Here is a 21,329-nt window from a genome sequence, read left to right as displayed (position 1 = left end):
TGGCAATACTTAATAAATAAATCATGGCAATACATTTCTTTGCATAAATTCAATAAGACCGGTTTCCAATAGTGGTTTTATTGACTGAAAACTTTGAATGGAGTATCATGTTTTAAAGAGCCCTGCCCGAGCTCTGAAGACTTGAAGCCAATAAGAGTGCCATGGAGAAAGCCTGGTATCTTGCTTGGTAGCCCTGAAAATAGCTGGCGCTGGAGCGTCAGGCCCATGCCCTACCATCACTGGTGGTTGGTCAGAGTACAAGGGGAGCAATAAGGGCACCTCTGCATCCATGCAGAACCCCACACACTCTGGGCCACGACGAGTAGGAGGGCTGCTGAGAAGGGCCTTAACGCAAGGACAATGGGCCCGGGCAGAGCCACTGCAGATGAGGAATTCACCTAACTCAGCAGATACTGCAGGCAGGCCTGATGGCGGCTAGATGGCTTGACTTCCTGGCCTTATGGGGCACATTAAGATTCAATCATGAAATTCCAGCAAAGGCAGTCAGTTACCATTCTTGTTGTGCTTATGCAAACAATCAGGCCAAATTGAATAAAACCCAATCTAGAAAAGCTGAAATCCATAACCAATCTTTACTCAAGTTCTTTCAGGCTTTACAGTCTACCAAAAAAAGCAGACAAGAAGCACGTCTGAGATGCTCTGCCTGTATCTGGTTTATCCCTTCCAACCTGGTAACTCTGTTTGGGTAAAGAAATTTGCCACCCAAGGACTGACTCCTCCCTGGAAAGGACCACTCCCACGGCAGTCAAGGTCGACGGGATCCTGATGTGGCTTCATCACACCCGGCTTAAGACAGCCCAGACAAAATAGAGAGTCCAGGACTCTTCGGACCCTCTAGAGATTGCTCCTGGCCCTCATTCCAGACCCTTATCTTATAAACAGGCCCACTGACTTTATTCGGCAAAGAATTAATTCTATCAAGCTTATAGTCCTCAGGGGTCAATACAACTCCCTCCCCAACAATGACCCAAACGAGTCAATGATTTGACTCATGTACATAAAACCAGTGGGGAGTGTGCTGGGCTGCATGTCTGGTGCTTTGGCCAGGCGGGGCATGCTGTGCTCTCTGTTCCTAAAACACATAGATAGGAATGTGCTGGTGCTTCGGCCAGATAGGGCACGCTGTGCTCTCTGTTCCTAAAACACATAGATAGGAAGGTAGTCACTGATGCTGTACTGTGTCGGGAACAAATTGTGTAAACAAGGCTTTGTAACTAACTTTGTGGTTTTTGCAAATAAAAACGCTGTAACTCCTGTAGTCGGCACTGCAGTTCAGCCTCTGCTTCGGCAGGGTGCTGTAACTGTAGTTGCTGGCCAGCTTAATAAAAGCTCCTAAATTTTGATCTGAGTCCCTGGTGGTCGTCTCCATGGGTCACCCCATTACAAGGATGGCTAGTACAACCCTCCTCCCCCTGAAAATGACAAGTGTTAGCAGAGATATGGAGAAATCTGAACACTTGTACACTGTTTTTGGGAATATAAAATGATGCAGCTGCTATGAAAAACATTATGGTGGTTCATTGAAAAATAAAAAATCAGAACTACCATATGATGCAGCAATTCAACTTCTGGATATACATCCAAAAGAACTGAAAGCAGGATCTCAAAGATGTATTGTGCTCCCATGTTCATAGCAGCGTTACTCACAATGGCCAAAAGGTGGGAGCGACCCAAGTGTTCATCAATGGGTGAATGGATAAGCAATATGTGGTATATACATACCATGAAATATTCAGCTTTTAAAAGGAAGGAAATTCTGACACATGCCACAATTTGGATGAACTTAGAGGACATTATGCTAAGTAAAGTAAGCCAGATACAAAGTCACAAAATATCCGTGTATCCCTCCTTCTCATACATACAGTACCCCACTTCAAGGAATATAGCCTGAAGAGCCATCCATTCACTGCATCCAATTTGAAATCTAAGATCTGTCCTTCAAGCCCTGGGAAGGCCTCTCCTAGTCTGGTGACCTACAAGCTTAAAAAAAAAATTCAGATCACCCTGGCTGGATTTCTCAGTTGGCTGGAGTGTCAACCCATACACCAAAAAGTTGTAGTTTCAATTCCCGGTCAGGGCACATACCTAGGTTGTGGATTTGACCCTGGATCGGGGCATGTATGGGAGACAACTGATTGATGTTTCTTTCTCACATTGATGTGTATTCCCCCCCACCCCCCCCTCCCTTCCTTTCTCTCTAAAATCAATTTAAAAAAATACCCTTGGGTGAGGATTAAATTTTTTTTTCTGATCTATATGAGAAATAATGTTTCTTTCTCACATTGATGTGTATTCCCCCCCACCCTTCCTTTCTCTCTAAAATCAATAAAAAAAATACCCTTGGGTGAGGATTAAATATTTTTTTTCTGATCTATATGAGAAATAGATGTTAAAACCATAGTAAAAAAAATTTTTAGTAGAAGCATGGGAAACACACAGAAGTTTCTGAGTCTTGCAATTTTAAATTTTGTTAGGCAGGAATTGTAAGTTTCCTTTTCTCGCTGTGAATAAGTTCTTTGTTTATTGTCCTCCATGGTCCTTGGCTCTGACCTCTGGGAGGCTCCTCACTGTCCTCTGTCCCCCATGGCTACTGCTGAAGCTTTTGCACCTCATTTCCTGTTGGTCTAATTTTGAGGGCCTCATGGTTCAACCTTGGGACACGGTTTTATAAGCCAAATAGCCATAGTGTTTTCTAGTCCAGGCCTGGTTCCTCTCAAAAATTTAGTAGGCGTCCCATCTTTTTGTTGCCAGGCAGCTCCATGTGCAAGCAACCACAGCCAAACATTTCCTCTGATAAAGTTCTTTTCTTTTTCAATTTTAAAAATTGTGGTAAAATACACATAACATAAGATTGACCATTTTGCCCTGGCCAGTGTAGTTCAGTTGGTTGGGCGTTGTCCCATGCACCCAAAGGTTGCTGGTTCAAATCTCAGTCAGGATACATTGCCTGGGTTTTGGGCTTGGATCCCCAGTAGGGGGTGTGCAGGAAGCAGGCAGTTGATGTTTCTCTCTCACATCGAAGTTTTTCTCTCCCTCTCCCTCTCCCCATTTCTCTCTCTCTCTCTCTCAAAAAAAAATCAATATAAATTTTTTGACCATCTTAACCATTTTAAGTGTACAGTTCAGCGCCAATAAATACATTCACATGGTTGAGCAACCACCATCCATCTTCAGAACTTATTTACCTTGTAAAACTGAAACTCTGTCCCCAATAAACCCTAACTCCCCATTCTCCCTCCTCAGTCACTGATAACCATCGGTCTACTGTCTGCCTGTATGATTTTGAATGTTCATGTAAGTGGAAACATTCAGTATTTGTCTTTTTGTGACTGCCTTATTTCACTTAGCATCATGTCCTCGAGGTTCATCCATTTGACATAGTCCTCAAACCTGAATGCTGCCCTCATTGATTTCCTGGCCTCCATGCTTGGACCTTGGCGTTCTCCTGAGGCTGATAAAGGCGCAATATCTTGCTATCATTGCCTCCTCAGGGCCACCTTTGTATTATTGCTTCCCTGTGAGTCCCAAATCACCAGACTTAGTCAATTTAAATTGTAGTCTGCATGAAGAAAGACTACCTTAATATGATTATGGTCCCTTGCATTGCTGCTTGCCCAGGCCACCTCTCTCTCTCTCTTTAAACAGTGTCAAGAAGTAGGAAACACACAAATAGTGTGGCTTCTACCAGCCACCTCCCAGCTGAAGGGCTACAGACTCAATAGACAATAATCTGTCATGGAAGACATTGTGTAGATCACTGGCTTTCTGCCTTGTATCTGTGTCTTCATGACCTCATTGGCAAGTCGATGCCTCATAGTTGAGGTTTTTATGACCCCAGAACGCCACTTCTGGCACTTATTACTGCAGAACCAACTTCTGGTATTAACCTTTATGTCGTTTTTGTACAGTGTGAGCTGCTATAACAAAGAGACCCTGAGACACAGTAGCTGAAAATAGATGTTATGTTTTCCTCATGTAACAACAGTCTAGAGAGGTGTGTGGTTCAGGGCTGGTAAAGTGGCTCTGCTTTAATTAAATCATGGCTTCCACCTCTGGGTTGAAAGTAACTCCTTTAGTTCCAGCCATCGCATCTACATCCCAGGCTACAGGAAACAGTGTAGGGGCTCAAAGGGGCAAACACCCCTCCCTTTTAAGGGCTGTGGGTGTGGTGGTTAGCACATCCATTCATATCCCACACTTCCGGCAACCACTCCTCTGTACACTCTCACTGTGGTTTTGTTACTTGGAGAATATCATATCAATGGAATCATAGAGTGTGTAACTTTTTTGTTGTTGTTAATCCTCACCAGATCCATCGATTTTTAGAGAGAGTGGAAGGGAGGGGGAGAGGCACACAAAGAGAACCATCGATGTGAGAGAGACACATCGATTGGTTGCCTCCCATGGCCAGGAATTGAGCCTGCAACCATGCCCTTGACTGGAGTCGAACCTGGAGCCCTTCCGTCTGCAGTCCAATGCTCTATCCAGTGAGCCAACTGGGCTAGGGCTGAACCTACAGGTTTTATTGCTGAATAGTGTTCGATGGTGAGGATGGACCACAGTTTGCTTAACCACTCCTCTATGGGAGGACATTTTGACTTTTCTAGTTTTGGGCTATTACAAACAAGGCCCCTATAAACAACCATGTGCGTTTTGTGTGACTTAGTCTGTTCAAAACCCTCTCTGGCTTCCCAAGTAACTTAGAACAAAGTCTGATGTAAGCACAAGGGGACTTGGGTGGGCCCCAAACACTACACCCTGCAAGCATTGGGAAACCATATGGTTGAAACACTGTACCCATTCTTTGTGTGTGTGTGTGTGTGTGTGTACCCCATTCTTGAGATGCTGTCACTATGGGAACCCAGGCAGCACTGCCTGAGTTCACATTCTGCCTCTTTCTCTTACCAGCTGCGTGACCTTGGGCAAGTTCCTTAACCTCTGTGTGTTTCAGTTTCCTCATCTGTAAAATAGGATAATGATCATACACCTCCCTTGCCGGGCTGTTGTGAGGATTAAATGAGTTAATATGTCAAAAGTGCATGGAACAGCTCCTTGCACATAAGTGCTTGACAAAAAATAATGATCACTATTTCATTATTGTCTTAGGAAGTTTAATTGGGCCTAGAAGACCCTTCTAGGAAGTTTGCATTTTATCCTGTTAATTATAGAGCGGGGTTGAGCTGGTGGGTGAGAGACAGGAAAGAGAGGGGACCTGTTTGGAGACTGTTGGAATAATACAGAACAGCTCTCAGAGTGATGGGGAAGAGCCTGTTTAGAGTTTTTTTTCAAGAAGATAAGTAGGAGGGTTCAGGGGGACAGCAAGTGCAGATGACTCACTGGAGGAATTTTGCTAAAAAGAGGAGCAAAGGGACAGCAACAGGTAGAGAATGTGGGGCCAAAAGTATTAAAATATATATATTTTTCCTTTTTCTTTCTCTCTTTTTTCAAAAATAGGTTAAATTAAAACCTAGGAATGATTCACTAGAATCTCTAGTGACTAGATGATGAAATTAACGATGGTGTGTAATCCTCAGTGGAAAATCCCAAAAGTTGTCAAGAGACGGGAGCCAGTGCAAAAATGGCAGGATTTGTCTTGGACCAGAGCAGGCTGCTCGGTACTAGAGTTATTCTCCCTTTACTGATGGGGAGATAATTTTCCCGAGGCCAGACGGCTGGAATACGGGCTTGAACCATGGACTCACAGCACTTGCAGCCTAGAAACCAAGGGCGGGGCGGGGCCAACAGCGGAGGCGGGCCTACCGACGGGGGGCGGGGCATCTGCCTTTGCCGGGTTACGATTGACTAGGAGGCGGGACTGGTGTTAGAACGAGGGGCGGGACTTGTTTGGGAAGAGGCCCCAGATGGTGGACTTCGGGCAGCCGCCCCGTGACCTTCCACGACCGCCCAACCTGAAGGGGTCCACCGCACGGCTGGCATGGAAAGCGGGCTGGACTCGGAAGGCCTGAAACAAGGGCCTGCAGCGTGGGGCCAATGGAAGACCACGGAAGGTGGGCCCGAGTGGGTCTTGGCAAATGGCAGACGTCGATGGGCGTGGCCTCCTGTACAGAAGGGCGTGAGTCTTGCACTGCGAACCAATGAAAAGCGAGAAAAGGCGGGGCCTGTGTCCAGAAGCGTGGCTACGGCTCTGCGCACGCGCGAGTGGCCATACTACTTGGCGCTGCCCATCAGTTTGGGTGAAAGGAGCGCGGCCGTTCGCCTGGATCACGTGACTAGAAGGTGCGCGGAGTTCCTGTGGAGTCATTTCTTGTAGGTGAAGGTTGAAGTGCCCGAGAGGTTGGAGAAACATCCCGAGGTGACCTAACCGCGGGGTTGGGGTCAGGCTGGGGCTCTGGCGCTCGCTCGGGGGCGGGGCCTGGCTAGACGGGTGGGGCTCTCCGCTGGGGCTGAGATTCGGCACCTGGACGTAAAAGGTAGGCGATCCATTGAGAAGTAGGTAAGCGGGAAAAAACTATTTTGAAGGCACTGTAGTTGCATTGACCTGTAGTCGCCTAGTCTGGGGGTGTTGGCAACTTAAGGGAGGGAGCCTAGCGTGGCAAGGGGCTCGGTCTGGATCCCGAGAGGCGTGGCCTGGCCTGGCCTGGGGGCGTGGCTTCGGGCCGAGCTTAGCCGCGTCAGGGGCGTGGCCACGCTGAAACTCCGGGGAAGGGGCGTGGCCCGGGATCCGTGCGGGAGATGGGGCGTGCCTTCCTCTGGGTAGTTGATCTCTGCGTTCTGGCCCTGGAACCGCCCTTTCTCCTTTAGGTGTCACCAGAAGGAGATGTCCACGGCCGCCGCCCCTGTGGGGAGCTTCTCCCCCTCCTTCCAGCTCCTGGTCTGCGGGACGCTAGTGGCTGCCGTGCTGGGTGCCGCGCACCGCCTGGGGCTCTTATATCGGTTGATGCACAAGGTGCGGGGGCACCGAGGGGAGGCGAGCTGGGGGCAGCCAAAGGAAGACCTAGCGAGGAACTGTCAGGAGAGTCTTTCCAGGGCCCTACCCCATACACGCCCTGGACTTTGCCTTGTGAGAGGTAATGGGGAAGTTACCGCTGCCAGGGCACTCAACACCCCATCCACCTCCTTCCCCAGGGGGCTCCAGCCCTTCCCCGCCCCCGAACACGGTGGGGCCATTGTTCCTGCTGGGAAGGCAAGCCCAGGAGAATGTGGCTGGGACAGTTGCTCTCTGCTGAGCTCTGTGTTTCAGAGTGATTATCTCATGTACCCAACATATCCCAGAATAGATGCCCTTGTTTCTGTCTGCATTTTCCTCCTTGAAAACGGAGGCTCAGAGAGGTTGTGTGGTAGCTTGCCTCAAATGACCTCTTTGTGGAAAAGCTTGACCTGGCTCTGAACTACTTGGTGCCTCAGAAATTTACCCCTTCCCCAGATTCCTTACCCAATCTTTCCTAGTCTGGAGCAACCTTGATCTCTTCCCAGAACGTCCTCTTTTAGACGGAAGCAGCACCACTGGCCTTGAAGACTTGTGGAGCTTTAAGGCAAAGGGCTCTTGGTGTTTGGGGTTGTGTGGAAGCTGGGCTGGGAGGCCGCTCCCACTGCCAGGCATTTGGTGGCTGGCAGCCTGTCAACCGGGCCTGGCCCAGGAGTGGGAGGGAACCTGGTAGTCTGGAGTCAACAGTCAGGCTGCCAGGCCCCGATATTGGAGGGCAGGCAGTCTGGAGTCACAGCTGGTAACTCCTGCCTTGTGCTTTTGGCCACACTTCCCCGGGTGTTGTAGATCCACCTTCCCTCTCTCTCCCTGATTCTCCCAACATCTCTGGGCGGACAGTGTAACAGAGCAGGGTGCTTAACAATGTTGATTGTATGGGACTTTGAATCTTGCTTGGGCAAGTCTTGGTCCCCTTAGCTGTTAAAGGATATACAGTTGACTCTTGACTAACATGGGTCCTCTTATGTGCAGGTTTTTTTCAATAAATACAGAATTCAGTAAATGTGCTTTTTCTTCCTTATGACTTTCTTTTCCTTCCTCTTCTTTTTCTAACTATATTTTTATTGATTTCAGAGAGGAAGGGAGAGGGAGAGAGGGATAGAAACATCAATGATGAGAGAGAATAATGGATTGGCTGCCTCCTGCCCACCCCACACAGGGGATCGAGTCTACAACCTGGGCTTGTGCCCTGACTGGGAATGAAACTGTGACTTTCTGGTTCATAGGTTGACGCTCAACCACTGAGCCATGCCAGCTGGGCTTTCTTATGATTTTCTTAATAATGTCATTTTTTCCCCTAGCTTACTTTATTGTAAGAATACAGCATAATCTACATATAACCTACAATATATATGTTAATCAACTATTTGTATTATCGATAAGACTTATGGTTAATAGGCTATTAGTAGTTAAGTTTTGGGGGAGTCAGAAGTTATTAGTGAATTTTTGACTTCGTGGGGGTTGGTACCACTAACCCCTGTGTTGTTCAAGGGTCAACTGTAATGATATGAGGATGGTAAGATATGTGCCTTCCCCACATCCCTCTGGCCCTGCTCCCTCCCTCCTTCCTGGGTGTGGGGGATCACCCCTCTTCCCACCTGCCCTGGTGCCCTTGCCCTGGTTCTTGACAGTCTTCCTCTTCCGCTTCATGGGCTTAGGTGGACAAGGTGAGCAACCGGCATGGTGGGGAGAGCGTGGCAGCTGTGCTGAGGGCTCATGGTGTGAAGTTCCTCTTCACACTAGTTGGTGGGCATATTTCCCCGCTGCTGGTGGCCTGTGAGAAGCTGGGCATCCGCGTGGTGGACACGCGCCATGAAGTCACAGCCGTGTTTGCTGCTGATGCTGTGGCCCGCCTGACTGGTGAGGGCAGAGCAGAGAGGGCTAGGGGCTGGGATGGGGGATCTTTGAGGGGCAGGGTTTTCTTTGGGGGGTGGCCAGTAGGATGGGCATTGGGTGCAGAGGGTGACAGGGTCTATATTCCAGGAACGGTGGGCGTGGTGGCAGTGACGGCAGGCCCTGGCCTCACCAACACAGTGACAGCAGTGAAGAATGCCCAGATAGCCCAGTCCCCAGTACTGCTTCTGGGTGGGGCCGCCAGTACTCTGCTGCAGGTACCCTGACCTCAGGAGGTGGTAGGGGCTCCAGGGAGGTTTGGAGGGCTCCTACCCCATAACTCCCTTGAACCCGTTTCCACCAGAACCGGGGCGCACTCCAGGCCATTGATCAGATGTCCTTGTTCCGGCCACTCTGCAAGTTTTGTGCTTCTGTGCACAGGGTGCGGGACATCATGCCCACTCTGAGGACTGCGTTGGCTGCTGCCCAGTCGGGCACCCCGGGTAGGTGGTAGAGGGCTGGGTAGTGGTCAGGTCCTAGGACCTGGGGGTTAGGGAAGTCCAGCAAGCTCAGTGTCCTCCCTGCTCCCACAGGCCCTGTGTTTGTGGAGCTGCCCATCGATGTGCTGTATCCCTACTTCATGGTCCAGAAGGAGATGGTGCCAGCCAAGCCACCCAAGGGCCTCATGGGTCGAGCAGTTTATTGGTGGGTAGCCCCACTCCCACCATGACTTCTTCCCTTCTCCTGCAACCTTTTGCCAGCATTTATCCCTCTTTGAGCTATTTATTGATTTGCACATTAATGGAGAGGAACCAATCATGGGAAGAGAATTCTAGGTGGAGTGTATAGCATATGCAAAGGTCCTGAGGCAGGAATGAACTTGGTGGGTTGGGAAAGCAAGGTGGCTTATGGGGGCAGGGGCTGAGTTTGCAGCAGGTGAGCAAAGAGGAGAGGGGGCAGGGGCTGAGTTTAGAGCAGCCAGCATGGCTCACTGGGAGTGCCTGCAGTTTTACTTTTAATTCGAGGTCCATTAAGAAGCATTGCAGGGCCTTAATCAGAGGTGTGGGATACCCTGATTCAGGCTTTTATTATGTTTCCTCTGGTGTTTAGAGAATGGACTCTGGTTGGGTGGAAGGTGGGAAGCCAGGGAGGAGGTATGGTTGTGCTCAGGATGAGAGGTGATGATGGCCTGGATCTGGGTAGTGGCTGTGGGATGCAGAGACATGGATGGATCACTAATGAGTACCTGGAGAAAGGGACTGGAGTGGGTCCCTGCAGGCCTGTGACATGGGCACAGCTCACTCTGGGGCTTTGAGTGGCAAGTGGCTAGGATCTTGGAGAAAGCAGGGTAGTGGGGCTGGCCTGGGGTAAACCTGAAGGTTTTAAAAGAGCTAAGGAGTTTGAGGGGCATTTTCTTCAGTTGAGCATATAGAAAGGGGTAGGGGCACAGCTCAAGCAGAGGTATGCGAAAGGGTCCATTTTTGGTCACCACTAGGTGGGCCTGGCTGAAACCGCACAGGAGGAGGAAGAATCAATCCTCCCTCACCCCTTTGCCCGTCCTTGCCCCTGCTCCTTCCAGTCCTCCTTTATATATTTAGCAAGTGTGCTATGTGCCATGTACCAGGATGAATATGGGTGACAATAAACAAGACAGACAGGTTCCTGAACCCTGGGCTTGGGAGATCCACCTTGAGGGGAAGTTCAAGGAGTAGCGGTTTTACTCCATGTCTTTTATAACAATCCTTCGAATTAAGGTATTTTACTGAATGACTTGCCTGAAGTCATCCAGCTTGTTAATGGCACACGAGGATTCAGCCTGGAGGAGCCTTCAAGCGCTTTACCCACAAAGCTATGGGCCATCTCTAATGAGTGAAATGGAAGTCCAGAGACATGGGTTCACATTCCAGGACTACTGCTAATTAGCTGTGTTAACTTGAGCAAATGGTTAAACCATTTCCCCCCATTTTTATTGAGATATAATTGACAGACAGCACTCTAAGTTGAAGGTGTAAAGCATAACAATTTGACTTACATATAATGTGATTAAACCTTTTTTGGCTTCAGCTTCCTCATCTGTAAAATGGATGAACGTTGCCTGCTTTTCACTAGACTATAAGAGTCTGTGAAGAATAAAATGAGATAGTTTTGATAGTGCAAATGCTCAAGTCTAAAGAATTAACCATTATTATTCTATGTAATAAAAGCCTAATATGCTAAGTGTCCAGTTGTCTGGTCGTCTGTTCAACCAATCAAAGCACAATATGCTAATGAATGCTAAGGCTGCTCAATTGCTTGTTGTGATGTGCACTGACCACCAGGGGGCAGACAGTCGACTGGTTGACCAGTCGCTATGACATGCACTGACCACCAGGGGGCAGACGCTCCAACTGGTAGATTAGCTTGCTGCTGGGGTCCAGCCAATCGGGACTGAGCGAGACGGGCTGGACACGCCCTGGAGCCCTCCCGTGGTTCCTCTCCGGCTGGCCAACCTCCTTCGCCCCTCCCTGGCCCTGATTGTGCACAGGTGGGGTTCCTCAGCCTGGCCTGTGCCCTCTTGCAATTCGGGACCCCTTGGGGGATGTTGGGAGAGCCGGTTTCAGCCCAATGGCGGCGGAACAACTGGTTGCTATGACGCGCACTGACCACCAGGGGGCAGACGCTCAATGTAGGAGCTGCCCCCTGGTGTCAGTGTGCTGTGGGAGCACTGCTTAGCCAGAAGCCAGGCTCATAGCTGGTGAGCACAGTGGCAGCGGTGGCGAGAGCCTCTCCTGCCTCCGCCGCAGCGCTAAGGATGTCTGACTGATGGCTTAGGTGGGGAGTAGGCCTAAGCTGTCAGTTGGACATTCCCTGAGGGCTTCCTGACTGCGTGAGGGCACAGGCCAGGCTGAGGGGCACCCCCTGAGTGTATGAATTTCGTGCACCAGGCCTCTAGTTTTAAATCAGAACAGGGCTGAATCCAGTGTCATGTCAGGTGAAAGGCAAGGTGTCTCTTATCCTTCCTTCAACATGGTTAGGGAACCAGAAATAGAGAGTGGGGCTCAGGGGTCCTAACACATAGGAAATGGTCAGTAGTCATATCTTTTTACAGAGAGGAAGGGAGAGAGATAGAGAGTTAGAAACATCGATGAGAGAGAAACATCGATCAGCTGTGGGAGGCAGAAGTTTTAAGCAGTTCTGTTCTGTGGCCCTGACAGCCTCTTTGCTCCCTGGCCTCATAGTCCCCTCCACCTCCTCCCAGGCTTCCCTCCTCAGCCCCTGCAAGGCTAGCTTTTGCCTTTTCTTTCCATGTTGGGGGTCTCCATGGTTCCTTCCTTGGCCTCTTCTCATTCTTTGCAGTTTGACTCCAAAGAGAAACAGAAGCTTCCCGTTCCGACTGCTTCCTGCCAACACCCATGTATCTGGTTTTGGCTGGATTGGGTGTTCTTAAGGGCAGGGCTGAGCAGGATTTATCTGTGTATCTCCAGAGCCCTGCACGGGGCTTCATGGAAAACCAGGGCCCTGTGTCCCAATGAGTAAGGAGACAGAGAAGGGGATGTGGGACGCTAGAGAAAGGCAAGCGTACTGATGATATGAATGGCTCCACTGATGGAGGGTTTTGCAAAGTGCTTTGTATCCTGAATGGATAGTTCACTGAGCCTTGGGAGGGAGGCTTCCTTTTACACTTTACAGAGCAGTTTGCTCAGAAAAGTTATATCATTTGCCCAAAGTCACACAGCTAGGAAACAGCAGAGCCACCTCTGCCTAACCCTGCAGCTGTGGCCCTGATCCTGGCACTCCATGACTGTCACTTGTTTCTGAGGGTCTGTGTCAGGTTGGAGTGGTCATCAGAAGCTTCCAAGGGGAAACTGGCTGCTGGAGACTTGATCACTGGGGTTTGTCCTGGGCCATTGCTCGACCACCCCTGTGCCTGTCCGACTTCCCTCCTTCAGCTCCTGGAACCTCAGTAATGAATCCTGGTAACCACTCTTTCCTTTCCTCTTCGCAGGTACTTAGAGAATTACCTGGCCAATCTCTTTGCAGGAGCCTGGGAGCCTCGGCCCGAAGGGCCCCTACCTCTGGACATCCCCCAGGCATCCCCCCAGCAGGTAAATTGCCCCTCTTTCCTGGCCGAGGACCCCACCTGGCAGGACAGCCTGCCCCTGAGTCAGTATTGGGACTTTGATCTTGGGGGCTAATGGTGACTCAGGGTCGGCTCTTTGAGCCCCACCTCTTGCCCCAGGTTCAGCGCTGTGTGGAGATCTTGAGCCGGGCCAAAAGGCCCCTTGTGGTGCTGGGGAGCCAGGCCCTACTGCCCCCGACACCTGCCAGCAAGCTTCGGTGAGAAGCCTCAGCCCTGCCTTTACTATCACATTCCTGGTCTCTGGTGCCCTGTGGGGACTGGCAGGCCCGTGGCCACACTCACTTCTGTTTACCTGGACCTGCAGGGCTGCCATGGAGACTCTGGGTGTCCCCTGCTTCCTGGGCGGGATGGCACGGGGGCTGCTGGGCCGAAACCACCCCCTGCACATCCGGCAGAACCGCGGTGCCGCCCTGAAGAAGGCAGACGTTGTTCTCCTGGCAGGTGGGCTTCAGCCTCCACCCCGTCTCTTCCCTTTCCCTCACTCCAGGACCCCCCTTACCCTGTGATCCTGCCCCTCCTAATCTGGTACTCATGGCCCTACCCCTGTCCCTTTCAAGGTTTTTGAACAACTCTGAATTTGAAATTCACCTGAACTCGTGCCAGGTTGTAGTTGTGTGCTGTGACCCAGCTTTGCACAAAGGAGGACACACAGATAGTGGGCTCTGTGGAACTTTGTGCACAGCATTTGCATTTGTACACGTTATACAGCATTTATCCTTTATACAGCATGTACACATACAGCATATACATTTCCACATAAAGTGCTTTGAAGTCTTCCGGACACATAATACTTGTATCAGTTAGCTATTGCTGTGTAATAACCATTCCAAAATTCAGTGGCTTAAAATGCAATTATTATTTCTCAAGGCCCACCAACAGGTAAGGTGGTAGTTTTTCTGGTTTTGGCAGGGCTCATTCAGGAGTCTGCGGTTGGGGAGGCAGGAGGGCAGCTGTGCCCATCTAGGCTGGGCTGGCTCACATACTTGGGGATTGGCTGGGGCTATCGCTGGGTTGGCGTGGCCTCAGCTAGGATTCTGAGTTCTCACTCTTCTCTACCTCCTCCTCCATGTTCCTCATCATCCAGCAGGCTGGCTTGGGCTGCTTCACTTGGGGGATGAGAAACATGTAGGGCGGGGGGAGCAAGGTTATTTAAAGGAGAGTGGAAGCTGCAAGGCTTATTGAAGCCTGGTCTCAGGAACGCATGCCAGCACTCCTGACACATGCTGCTGGCCAGAGCACATCCCGAGGCCAGCCCAGGCTTAAGGCTGGGGAGCCACAGAGTCATCACAGGTGGCATGGGGCCATGGAGAGGTGAAGAACGGGCACCCTTTCGTATTCAGTCTGCTGTGGTGGATTAAATTAGCTGGTGGGCATCCCCCAGGACACTGGCCCTCCATCCACTGTTCCCCTATCTCCCACCCTAGGAGTTGTGTGTGACTTCCGTCTGTCCTATGGCCGTGTCCTCAGCCGAAGCAGCAAGATCATCATTGTCAACCGTAACCGGAAAGAGATGTTGATCAACTCAGACATGTTCTGGAAGCCCCAGGAAGCTGTGCAGGGTGAGCCCCTAACGCTCCACACACGTGCTCCTCTGCCCTCTCCTGGCCTCTGCTGCAGCTGGCTCGAGCTGGATTCTGGGTTCTGGACCTTGCCTGAGGGAGCACGCAGTCAGCCAGAGCCATAGATTCAGCTCTCAGACTGATGAGTGCTTCTGCATGAACACATGGTGGGGGTGCACCAGAGGGAAGGCCTGGGAATGTGCATGTGACCATGTCCCCTGCTGCAAATCCTCTCACGCTGCCCGCTGCCGTTAGGACAGAGAGCTCACTCCTTAGCCCCTGAGGTCTCTGTCAATCTGTCATAACCTCAGCCCCGGATCAGTCCTCTCCCCTGGCCTTTCTGTGTCCTGCTTTGCCCATCATTGCAAGGACATGGGCTTCCCTGCAGTGCTGGTGACAGGGAACTCTGTGTCAAGCAGAGAAGTGGCAGTTTCATTCATCATGTGTGGGAAGGCCCACTGTAGCAGTTGGGGGGGCAGCGAGTTGGAGGGGCAGCGAATTGGAGGGGCAGCGAGTTGGAGGGGCCAGGCGGTGTCAAGGGGTCTGTTAAACTGGGTCAGGACAGAAATGACAAGGCCTGGATCGAGGATGGACAGGGAAAGAGAAACTCAACTTCTCTGAGCCTCGAGGTGATTATTTCTGAACGCAGTTGATGAAAAGTGCATCATCACCAGCTCGTATATTTGCTCACAAGCACTCTGTGTGCCTGGGTTGTAGAGATGTACTTGGCAGATGGAAGTGTTTTTAGCGATATCTTTCAGAGGAAGAACTGATAGGACCTAATGATCTGGGGTGTCATGGGGAGGCTGGCGACGAGGTTGGCTTGGGTTTCTAATCTACTTTGTCCTCCCTAAATCTTGTTTCTCCAGCCTTGCCTTCCCTCTCACCCTGGCTGCCCTAACCTGGTTCCCAGTATGTTTTTCCCGATTTGCTCAAGGAGCACCCCTGGCCTGCCTCCTTGCCTCCTGTTCCAAGGCTACTGTTGGCTTCCTGTTGGCTTGGGCCTCGTGTGCTGAAAGGGCAGAAGGAGGCCACCTCTCTGCAGCTGTGCCCTCTTCCTTCCCCAGGAGACGTGGGCTCCTTTGTGTTGAAGCTGGTGGAGGGCCTTCAGGGCCAGACATGGGCCTCAGACTGGGCAGAGGAGCTTCGACTAGCCGACCAGCAGAAGGAGAAGTCCTTTCGGTGGGGGCTGGTGGACATGGAGGGTGGTGGTAGGTTCCCAGCAAGGTCTGCTGCTGGTCCTGCTGACCTGCACTGGTCCATTGCAGGGAGAAGGCGATGATGCCTGTATCCCAACACCTGAACCCGGTGCGGGTGCTGCAGCTGGTGGAAGAAACTTTGCCTGACAATTCGATTCTGGTGGTAGATGGCGGGGACTTTGTGGGCACTGCCGCCCACCTGGTGCAGCCCCGTGGCCCCCTGTGCTGGCTCGATCCTGGTAAGGCAGGGCCTACGCCTGGGGCAGCTTGTACCGTCCAGTCCCCTTCACACCCACATGCTCTTGGTTCTCCTAGGGGCCTTCGGGACTCTGGGGGTTGGTGCAGGCTTTGCACTTGGGGCCAAACTGTGCCGGCCAGATGCTGAGGTGAGTCAGAGCCTGGAGGCAGGTGGCTTGCTGCTTTTTGGGCCATGAACAACCCCAACTATGTCCTGTCCCACCTCAGGTCTGGTGCCTGTTTGGGGATGGAGCTTTTGGGTACAGCCTCATCGAATTTGACACCTTTGTCAGACACAAGGTAACCGGCCGCCCCAGGTGAAGCCTGAGGTTCTGGGAGATGTCATCAGGGTGGGCTGGGCTGGGGAGGGGTTTGCTTCTGTCTGGCGGAGGTCCTCTGGCTGGCCAAGCCTGTGGGGGCTGAATATTGTGGCTTGGCCTCATCCTCTCCCTGCAGATCCCAGTGATGGCCTTGATAGGGAATGATGCTGGCTGGACCCAGATTTCTCGGGAGCAGGTGCCCTCTTTGGGCAGCAATGTGGCCTGTGGCCTGGCCTACACTGGTGAGGGGCCTGGCATGGGGGAGGCTGTCTCTGGCTCGGCTGGGTGTGTCTCTCTTGGGCTGGCTGCATGGTGGGCTGGGTCCCTGCCACCATCTGACTTGATCTCCCCTTTTAGATTATCACAAAGCAGCCATGGGTCTGGGGGCCCAGGGCTTGCTGCTCTCACGGGAGAATGAGGACCAAGTGGTTAAGGTGCTTCGTGATGCCCAGCAGCAGTGCCGAGATGGCCATCCAGTCGTCGTCAATATCCTCATTGGGAGGACAGACTTCCGCGATGGCTCCATTGCTGTGTAGGGCCTCGTGGGTGCCTTCCTACCCCTGGACTACTTAGCTGGTCTGGAGTCTCTTCCTTGCCTGCTCTGGCTATCCCGTGGGGCTCAGTGACCCTATAATCCTCCCTGAGGCCAGGGAGGGGCTGGAGGGCTCAGGGTTCACAGAGGCTCCCTGGAAGCACAGGAGAGCTCTGGGGTCTTTTTCTTTGTGGTCCCAATTGTGCCCTTTCTCTTTTTTTACACACGGAATAAACCACCCCGGTCCACGTGGGCCCAAGTACTCATCCCAGAACCTGTGCATATTGATTTATTGTTCACAAAGATGGAAGTGAGGGGAAGTGGGGGGTAGACAGAAGGGGACCCTTCTCTCCCACTGGGCACCAGTACTGGGGATTTCAGGGTACTCAGCATTGTGAACCCTTCCCCCGCTCTGTGGTCCCTGAAAGAGCCCCACACGTCTGCTCCAGACGTGTCCATGCACTCGCATCCTCACACGCAGACACACACACACAGAGGCAATAAATATGTTCCGTACCAAAGTGCCCCAGCCTGACACTTCAGGTGGGGCCCCTCCAAAGGGAGGTCTTATAAGTGCTCAGTTTCTTCAAGGACGCCGAGGAAGAACTGGGGAGGGGAAGGGCCAAACTCTACGATCTCAATATGCTGGTTTGAGGCAATTGTGGGGTTTTCCCTGGGAGAGAGTGGGGAAACCTACTGTTTTTCTATAAGCCCAGGCCGCCCCTATCCAGCTGGAGCCCAGGTAGGGGCTGCTCTTGACCCCACCCCAAACCGCCTCCTCATAGTCCTTGGGCCCTCCCAAAGGGAGGGAGAAGCAGAGTGCAATGCTCAAAGCTAATACTGATTTGGTTGGCAGCAGCAAGAGGATTGACTGGGGGGGTGTCTCACCATCCCAGGGTGATGCTCACATTAACTGGTGTTGCCCGGGCCAAGGGGAGGCAAGAGAGGCCAGCCCAGCAAGGGGGAGATGCTCTTGGTCCTCAGAAAAGATGGCCACAACAGCTGGTCCCCAAATCTCCAGTCCCTGGCCTTTGCAACCAGTACCCAAATAATTTAGCACTGGAAATGAGAAACTAAATCTCAGCATCTGCTGGCTGGTCGCTAGGCAACTCCCCAGCAATCAGGCGCTCGGCCTGAAAGACAGGTCTGGTCCCTTTCTATCTTTAGGGCACTGTCTTGGCAACCAGGAGCCCGGCCCTTAGTATCCGGGGTCCCGCCCCGCCCGGCTCAGAGGCATACATTGATCTGCTTGGAAAGCTCTCTCTCTAGGTCCAGGATGAGGGCATCAAAGTCTTTGAGGTTCAGGTGCGGGTTGAAGGGCGCTTCGAAGTCATCCTCGAAGTCTGCGGCGCCCGTGGGCTCCCCTGCCTCCTCGTCTTCGCTGTCGCTGCCCGTCACGTGGTCGTAGTCGGGCCCGGAAAGGAAGTCCCGCCCACAGGGCAAAAAGTCCCTCCCGCAAACGCTCCAGTCGCCGGCGTAGCGGTTACTCGGGGGGCTCTCGGGGCCGCCCCGACCGCGGGGCCGAGTCACTACCTCAGGAGCCGCCAGCGGCAAGTGCAGCGGCGGCTGTTGTTTGGGCCGCAAGTACGGGTCGAGGTCCGTAGCCTCCGGGGACCTGGGGGGATCTGCAGAGGGAGAGGGGGGGCTTGTGATGACAGGACATAGAGGCGGCAGCCAGGTCTCTGATTGGCTGTTTAGGTAACCAGCCAGATCACGATATCTCTGATGGACATGTTGGAAAGCAGCGTCAAGCCCGGATTGGCTGGATATGAACTGGTTGCTAAGGCAACCAGGCACTGGTTTACTCTGATGAGGAGGCGTGGCTTACTTGAAGCCTGAGAATCTGATTGGCTGCTGGGGGGGGCGCGGACTCACCTGGCCAGGCCTGCAGCAGGTAGTGCAGAACTTCGATGTGTCGCTTGAAGTCCACTGTGTTGGCAAGGCCCGGGCCAGAGCTGCGGCTGCGGGGCCTGCCGGGGTCCTGGCGCGCGGGCAGCAGCACGGGGCCGAAGCACACAGCCAGGTTCTGCGCGGTCATGCGGTTGTGGGTGTGGAAGGAAGAGACGAGGCGCAGGTGGTCCAGGAGAAGCGTCAGCGTGGCCTGGGGAAAGGGTTGGGAGGGCATGAGGGAGACTAAGGCAGCTCCGAATGGGAAAACTGAGGTTCAAGGTCTCACAGCTGGGAGATGACAGCTAAGACTTAACCATCAGGTATTAGTATTATGATTCCATTTTGCTGGAGGGTAGACCTAAGGTCACAGCTTTGGAATGACAAAGCTTGGACTTGAACCCATTTCTCTGTGTGTGTGGCAGGGTTGATATTAATCCCATTTTATAGATGAGGGTATTGAGGCACAAAGAGGGTCTGGACTTGTCCAGGATCCTACAGCCAGGAACTCCCTTGTGCATTTTTTAAAAAAATATATTTCTTTATTGATTTCAGAGAGGAAGGGAAGAGAGAGAGATAGAAACATCAATGATGAGAGAGAATCATTGATCGGCTGCCTCCTGCACGCCCCCTACTGGGGATCGAGCCTGCAACCCAGGCATGTGCCCTTGGCCAGAATCAAACCCGGGACCCTTCAGTCCGCAGGCGGAAGCTCTATCCACTGAGCCACGCCTGCCAGGGCCCTTGTGCATTTTTGATATATCCTGGCTGTGCTGCCTTGGGTAACTCACTCAACTGCTTTGGACCTCGCTTTCCACTTTTATGAAGAGGGGATCCCAATAGCACCTACTTAATGATGCCTCAAGCTCATGGCCATTACTGGCCCAGGCATGGGTGAAACGTTCTACTAATGTCAGCCCACTCCTTGTCCTACCCACCCCACCCATGCCCAACTCACCCTCTCGACATCTGGCAGGCAGCTGAGGAGCCCACGGGTACCCTCAGTGCTGGGGGGGGCCCTGCTCGGGGGCCCTCGAGCCATGGCTTCCAGCACCACTTGATAGAGGGGCTGGGTGATGAGTGGGGTGGGCAACTCCCGAAGATAATCCTTGAGGATGCCTGTGAACACAGGGCCCACTCTGGTCAGGGCAAGCCTGGCTTCTGGAGGGGCCAGCTGGGGCTGAGAGGAGGGAAGAGGAGGAGGACAGGTGCAGGAAGGCGAAAACAAGGCCATACAGAAGAGGTGAGGTCCCAGAGGGGCCACAGGGACTGCCATGAGGTGAGGGTGGAATGAGGAGCAGGCAGGGGAGGGAAGAGGCATGCTGACCAGTGATGACATTGATATCGGGGTACAGGTCCTCAGAGAGGCAGACTGCTGCACTGTCCCGCTCAAAGGCATCCCGAAGCTCTTTCTTCACAGCTGCTGAGCCACATAGTCGGTATAGCCCCACCACCTAGGTGTGGGAGCAGAGAGGGGATGTCTTTTTGCTGGGGCTACAGATTGATCAGGGCTCGGTGGGGTGGGGTCTGGAGTTCTGGGCCAGGGTAGCAGTAGGCTGAGAAGTTGGGGGCTAGCTGTAGCCTCATTGGCTGCCTTCCTGCTCCTCTGACACGTCTTGGGGTCCCTGCCTGGCCTGGACAGCCTGGATCTGTAAATCCTCTGCTTGTATCACTTGTCCTGGTACCCACATCCTTTGACTCAGTAACCTCTGACTCCTCCTCTTCAGTTCACTTGTCACCTCCTCTAGGATGCCTTCCCTGACTACCCAGCAGGTGAGGTCCTGCTCTGGGCTTTCCCAGCTTCTTCAGTCTTATCCCAGCCACAGTTTTATATTTGTATGTTATTATTGGAGTCATGTCTTTCTGTCCGGAGACTCTGAGCTCCAGAAGGGCTGGGATCCGGTGTCACTAATTGGGTGGATGACCCATAGGTTTGGGGCTGAGTGCCATGGTCTAGGGGGGCCTCCTGCCCTTGTCTAGGCTGGGATTGGAGCTAGGAGTATCCCAGGCAGGGTCGGGAGGAAGTCCTTGCCTCAGTATATTGGGGGTCCTGGGGAATGGGTCTGAGGTCTGGGAGCTAGTTGGGGTGTGGGATGAGGGGCTCACCCGCAGCCCTCGGCGCTCGATCTGCCCCACACACTTCTGAATGATCAGGGGCACCTGGCCCGGGGGCTGCTCCCTCTCCACCAGCAGCCGCAGGGGCAGCCCGAAGACACGGGGCTCAGCTGTGTGGGGTGCTTCCCGCTGCTCCGTCAGGGCCAGCTTGGCATACAGCAGCCCCTGAGGCTCCAGGCGCACAGCCAGCTGCTGGGCTTGGCACCCTAAAGACACAAGGGGACTTAAGTGGGGTCTGCCCTCACAGGCTCCTGTGCCCTGGCCTCCTACTCCAAGCTTAGTGCGCTGGGCACTCTGGGAGACGTGCTGAACCCTGTACCCCACCGATCCTCCCTCCCCTCCCCCGCAGCCAGGCATCCTACCTCGGAAAACCGTGGGCAGCAGCACAGTGCCCTGGGCGCAGGGCCGGTGCCTCCGCACACAAGGGTCCCACACCAGCACCAGGGCTCGCAGCAGCCGGGCAGCCTCGAGTTCCAGGTGGAAGGTGTGGTCCAGCCGCAGGAAGTCTGGCCCTCCGCGCAGCGGCCCGGTTCGGGCTCTGGCCACTCCATCCACCTGGAGCA

At 52.8% G+C, this 21,329-nt stretch overlaps 2 protein-coding genes across 5 annotated transcripts in view; one reads left to right on the top strand and one right to left on the bottom strand.

Annotated features, from left to right (window-relative positions):
- Nucleotides 1-5,941: 5,941 nt before the first annotated feature.
- On the top strand, nucleotides 5,942-17,038 carry ILVBL (ilvB (bacterial acetolactate synthase)-like). Of its 4 annotated transcripts, none has more exons than XM_005876305.2 (16): nucleotides 5,942-6,258; nucleotides 6,784-6,928; nucleotides 8,623-8,824; nucleotides 8,948-9,075; nucleotides 9,162-9,300; nucleotides 9,391-9,502; nucleotides 12,783-12,882; nucleotides 13,017-13,114; nucleotides 13,222-13,358; nucleotides 14,342-14,476; nucleotides 15,544-15,658; nucleotides 15,745-15,914; nucleotides 15,991-16,061; nucleotides 16,141-16,212; nucleotides 16,369-16,474; nucleotides 16,590-17,038. In XM_005876305.2, exons 1-16 carry the CDS (start codon nucleotides 5,957-5,959, stop codon nucleotides 16,766-16,768), a joined length of 2,211 nt encoding a protein of 736 aa, XP_005876367.2. In that variant the 5' UTR covers nucleotides 5,942-5,956; the 3' UTR covers nucleotides 16,769-17,038. The 4 variants fall into 4 exon arrangements, with proteins under 4 accessions (XP_005876367.2, XP_005876368.2, XP_005876369.1 ...); XM_005876306.2 differs by having other exon boundaries at nucleotides 5,942-6,288; XM_005876307.2 differs by having other exon boundaries at nucleotides 6,211-6,334.
- Nucleotides 17,038-21,329, bottom strand: part of SYDE1 (synapse defective 1, Rho GTPase, homolog 1 (C. elegans)) — a 5,668-nt gene continuing 1,376 nt past the window's right edge. The window contains exons 3-8 of the mRNA XM_014547771.1: nucleotides 21,129-21,326; nucleotides 20,758-20,972; nucleotides 19,979-20,105; nucleotides 19,610-19,770; nucleotides 18,640-18,865; nucleotides 17,038-18,389 (exon numbers count right to left, since the gene is read on the bottom strand). Of these exons, the coding sequence (XP_014403257.1) occupies nucleotides 17,992-18,389; nucleotides 18,640-18,865; nucleotides 19,610-19,770; nucleotides 19,979-20,105; nucleotides 20,758-20,972; nucleotides 21,129-21,326 (1,325 nt within the window). The 3' untranslated portion in view covers nucleotides 17,038-17,991. The remainder of the gene's footprint in view (nucleotides 18,390-18,639; nucleotides 18,866-19,609; nucleotides 19,771-19,978; nucleotides 20,106-20,757; nucleotides 20,973-21,128; nucleotides 21,327-21,329) is intronic.

Source organism: Myotis brandtii, unplaced genomic scaffold (genome assembly GCF_000412655.1).
Source record: "Myotis brandtii unplaced genomic scaffold, ASM41265v1 scaffold485, whole genome shotgun sequence".
In the NCBI taxonomy this organism is placed as follows: Eukaryota; Metazoa; Chordata; class Mammalia; order Chiroptera; family Vespertilionidae; genus Myotis; species Myotis brandtii.
Note: the sequence above shows the minus strand (reverse complement) of the source record. Positions and strands in the feature narration are given on the sequence as shown.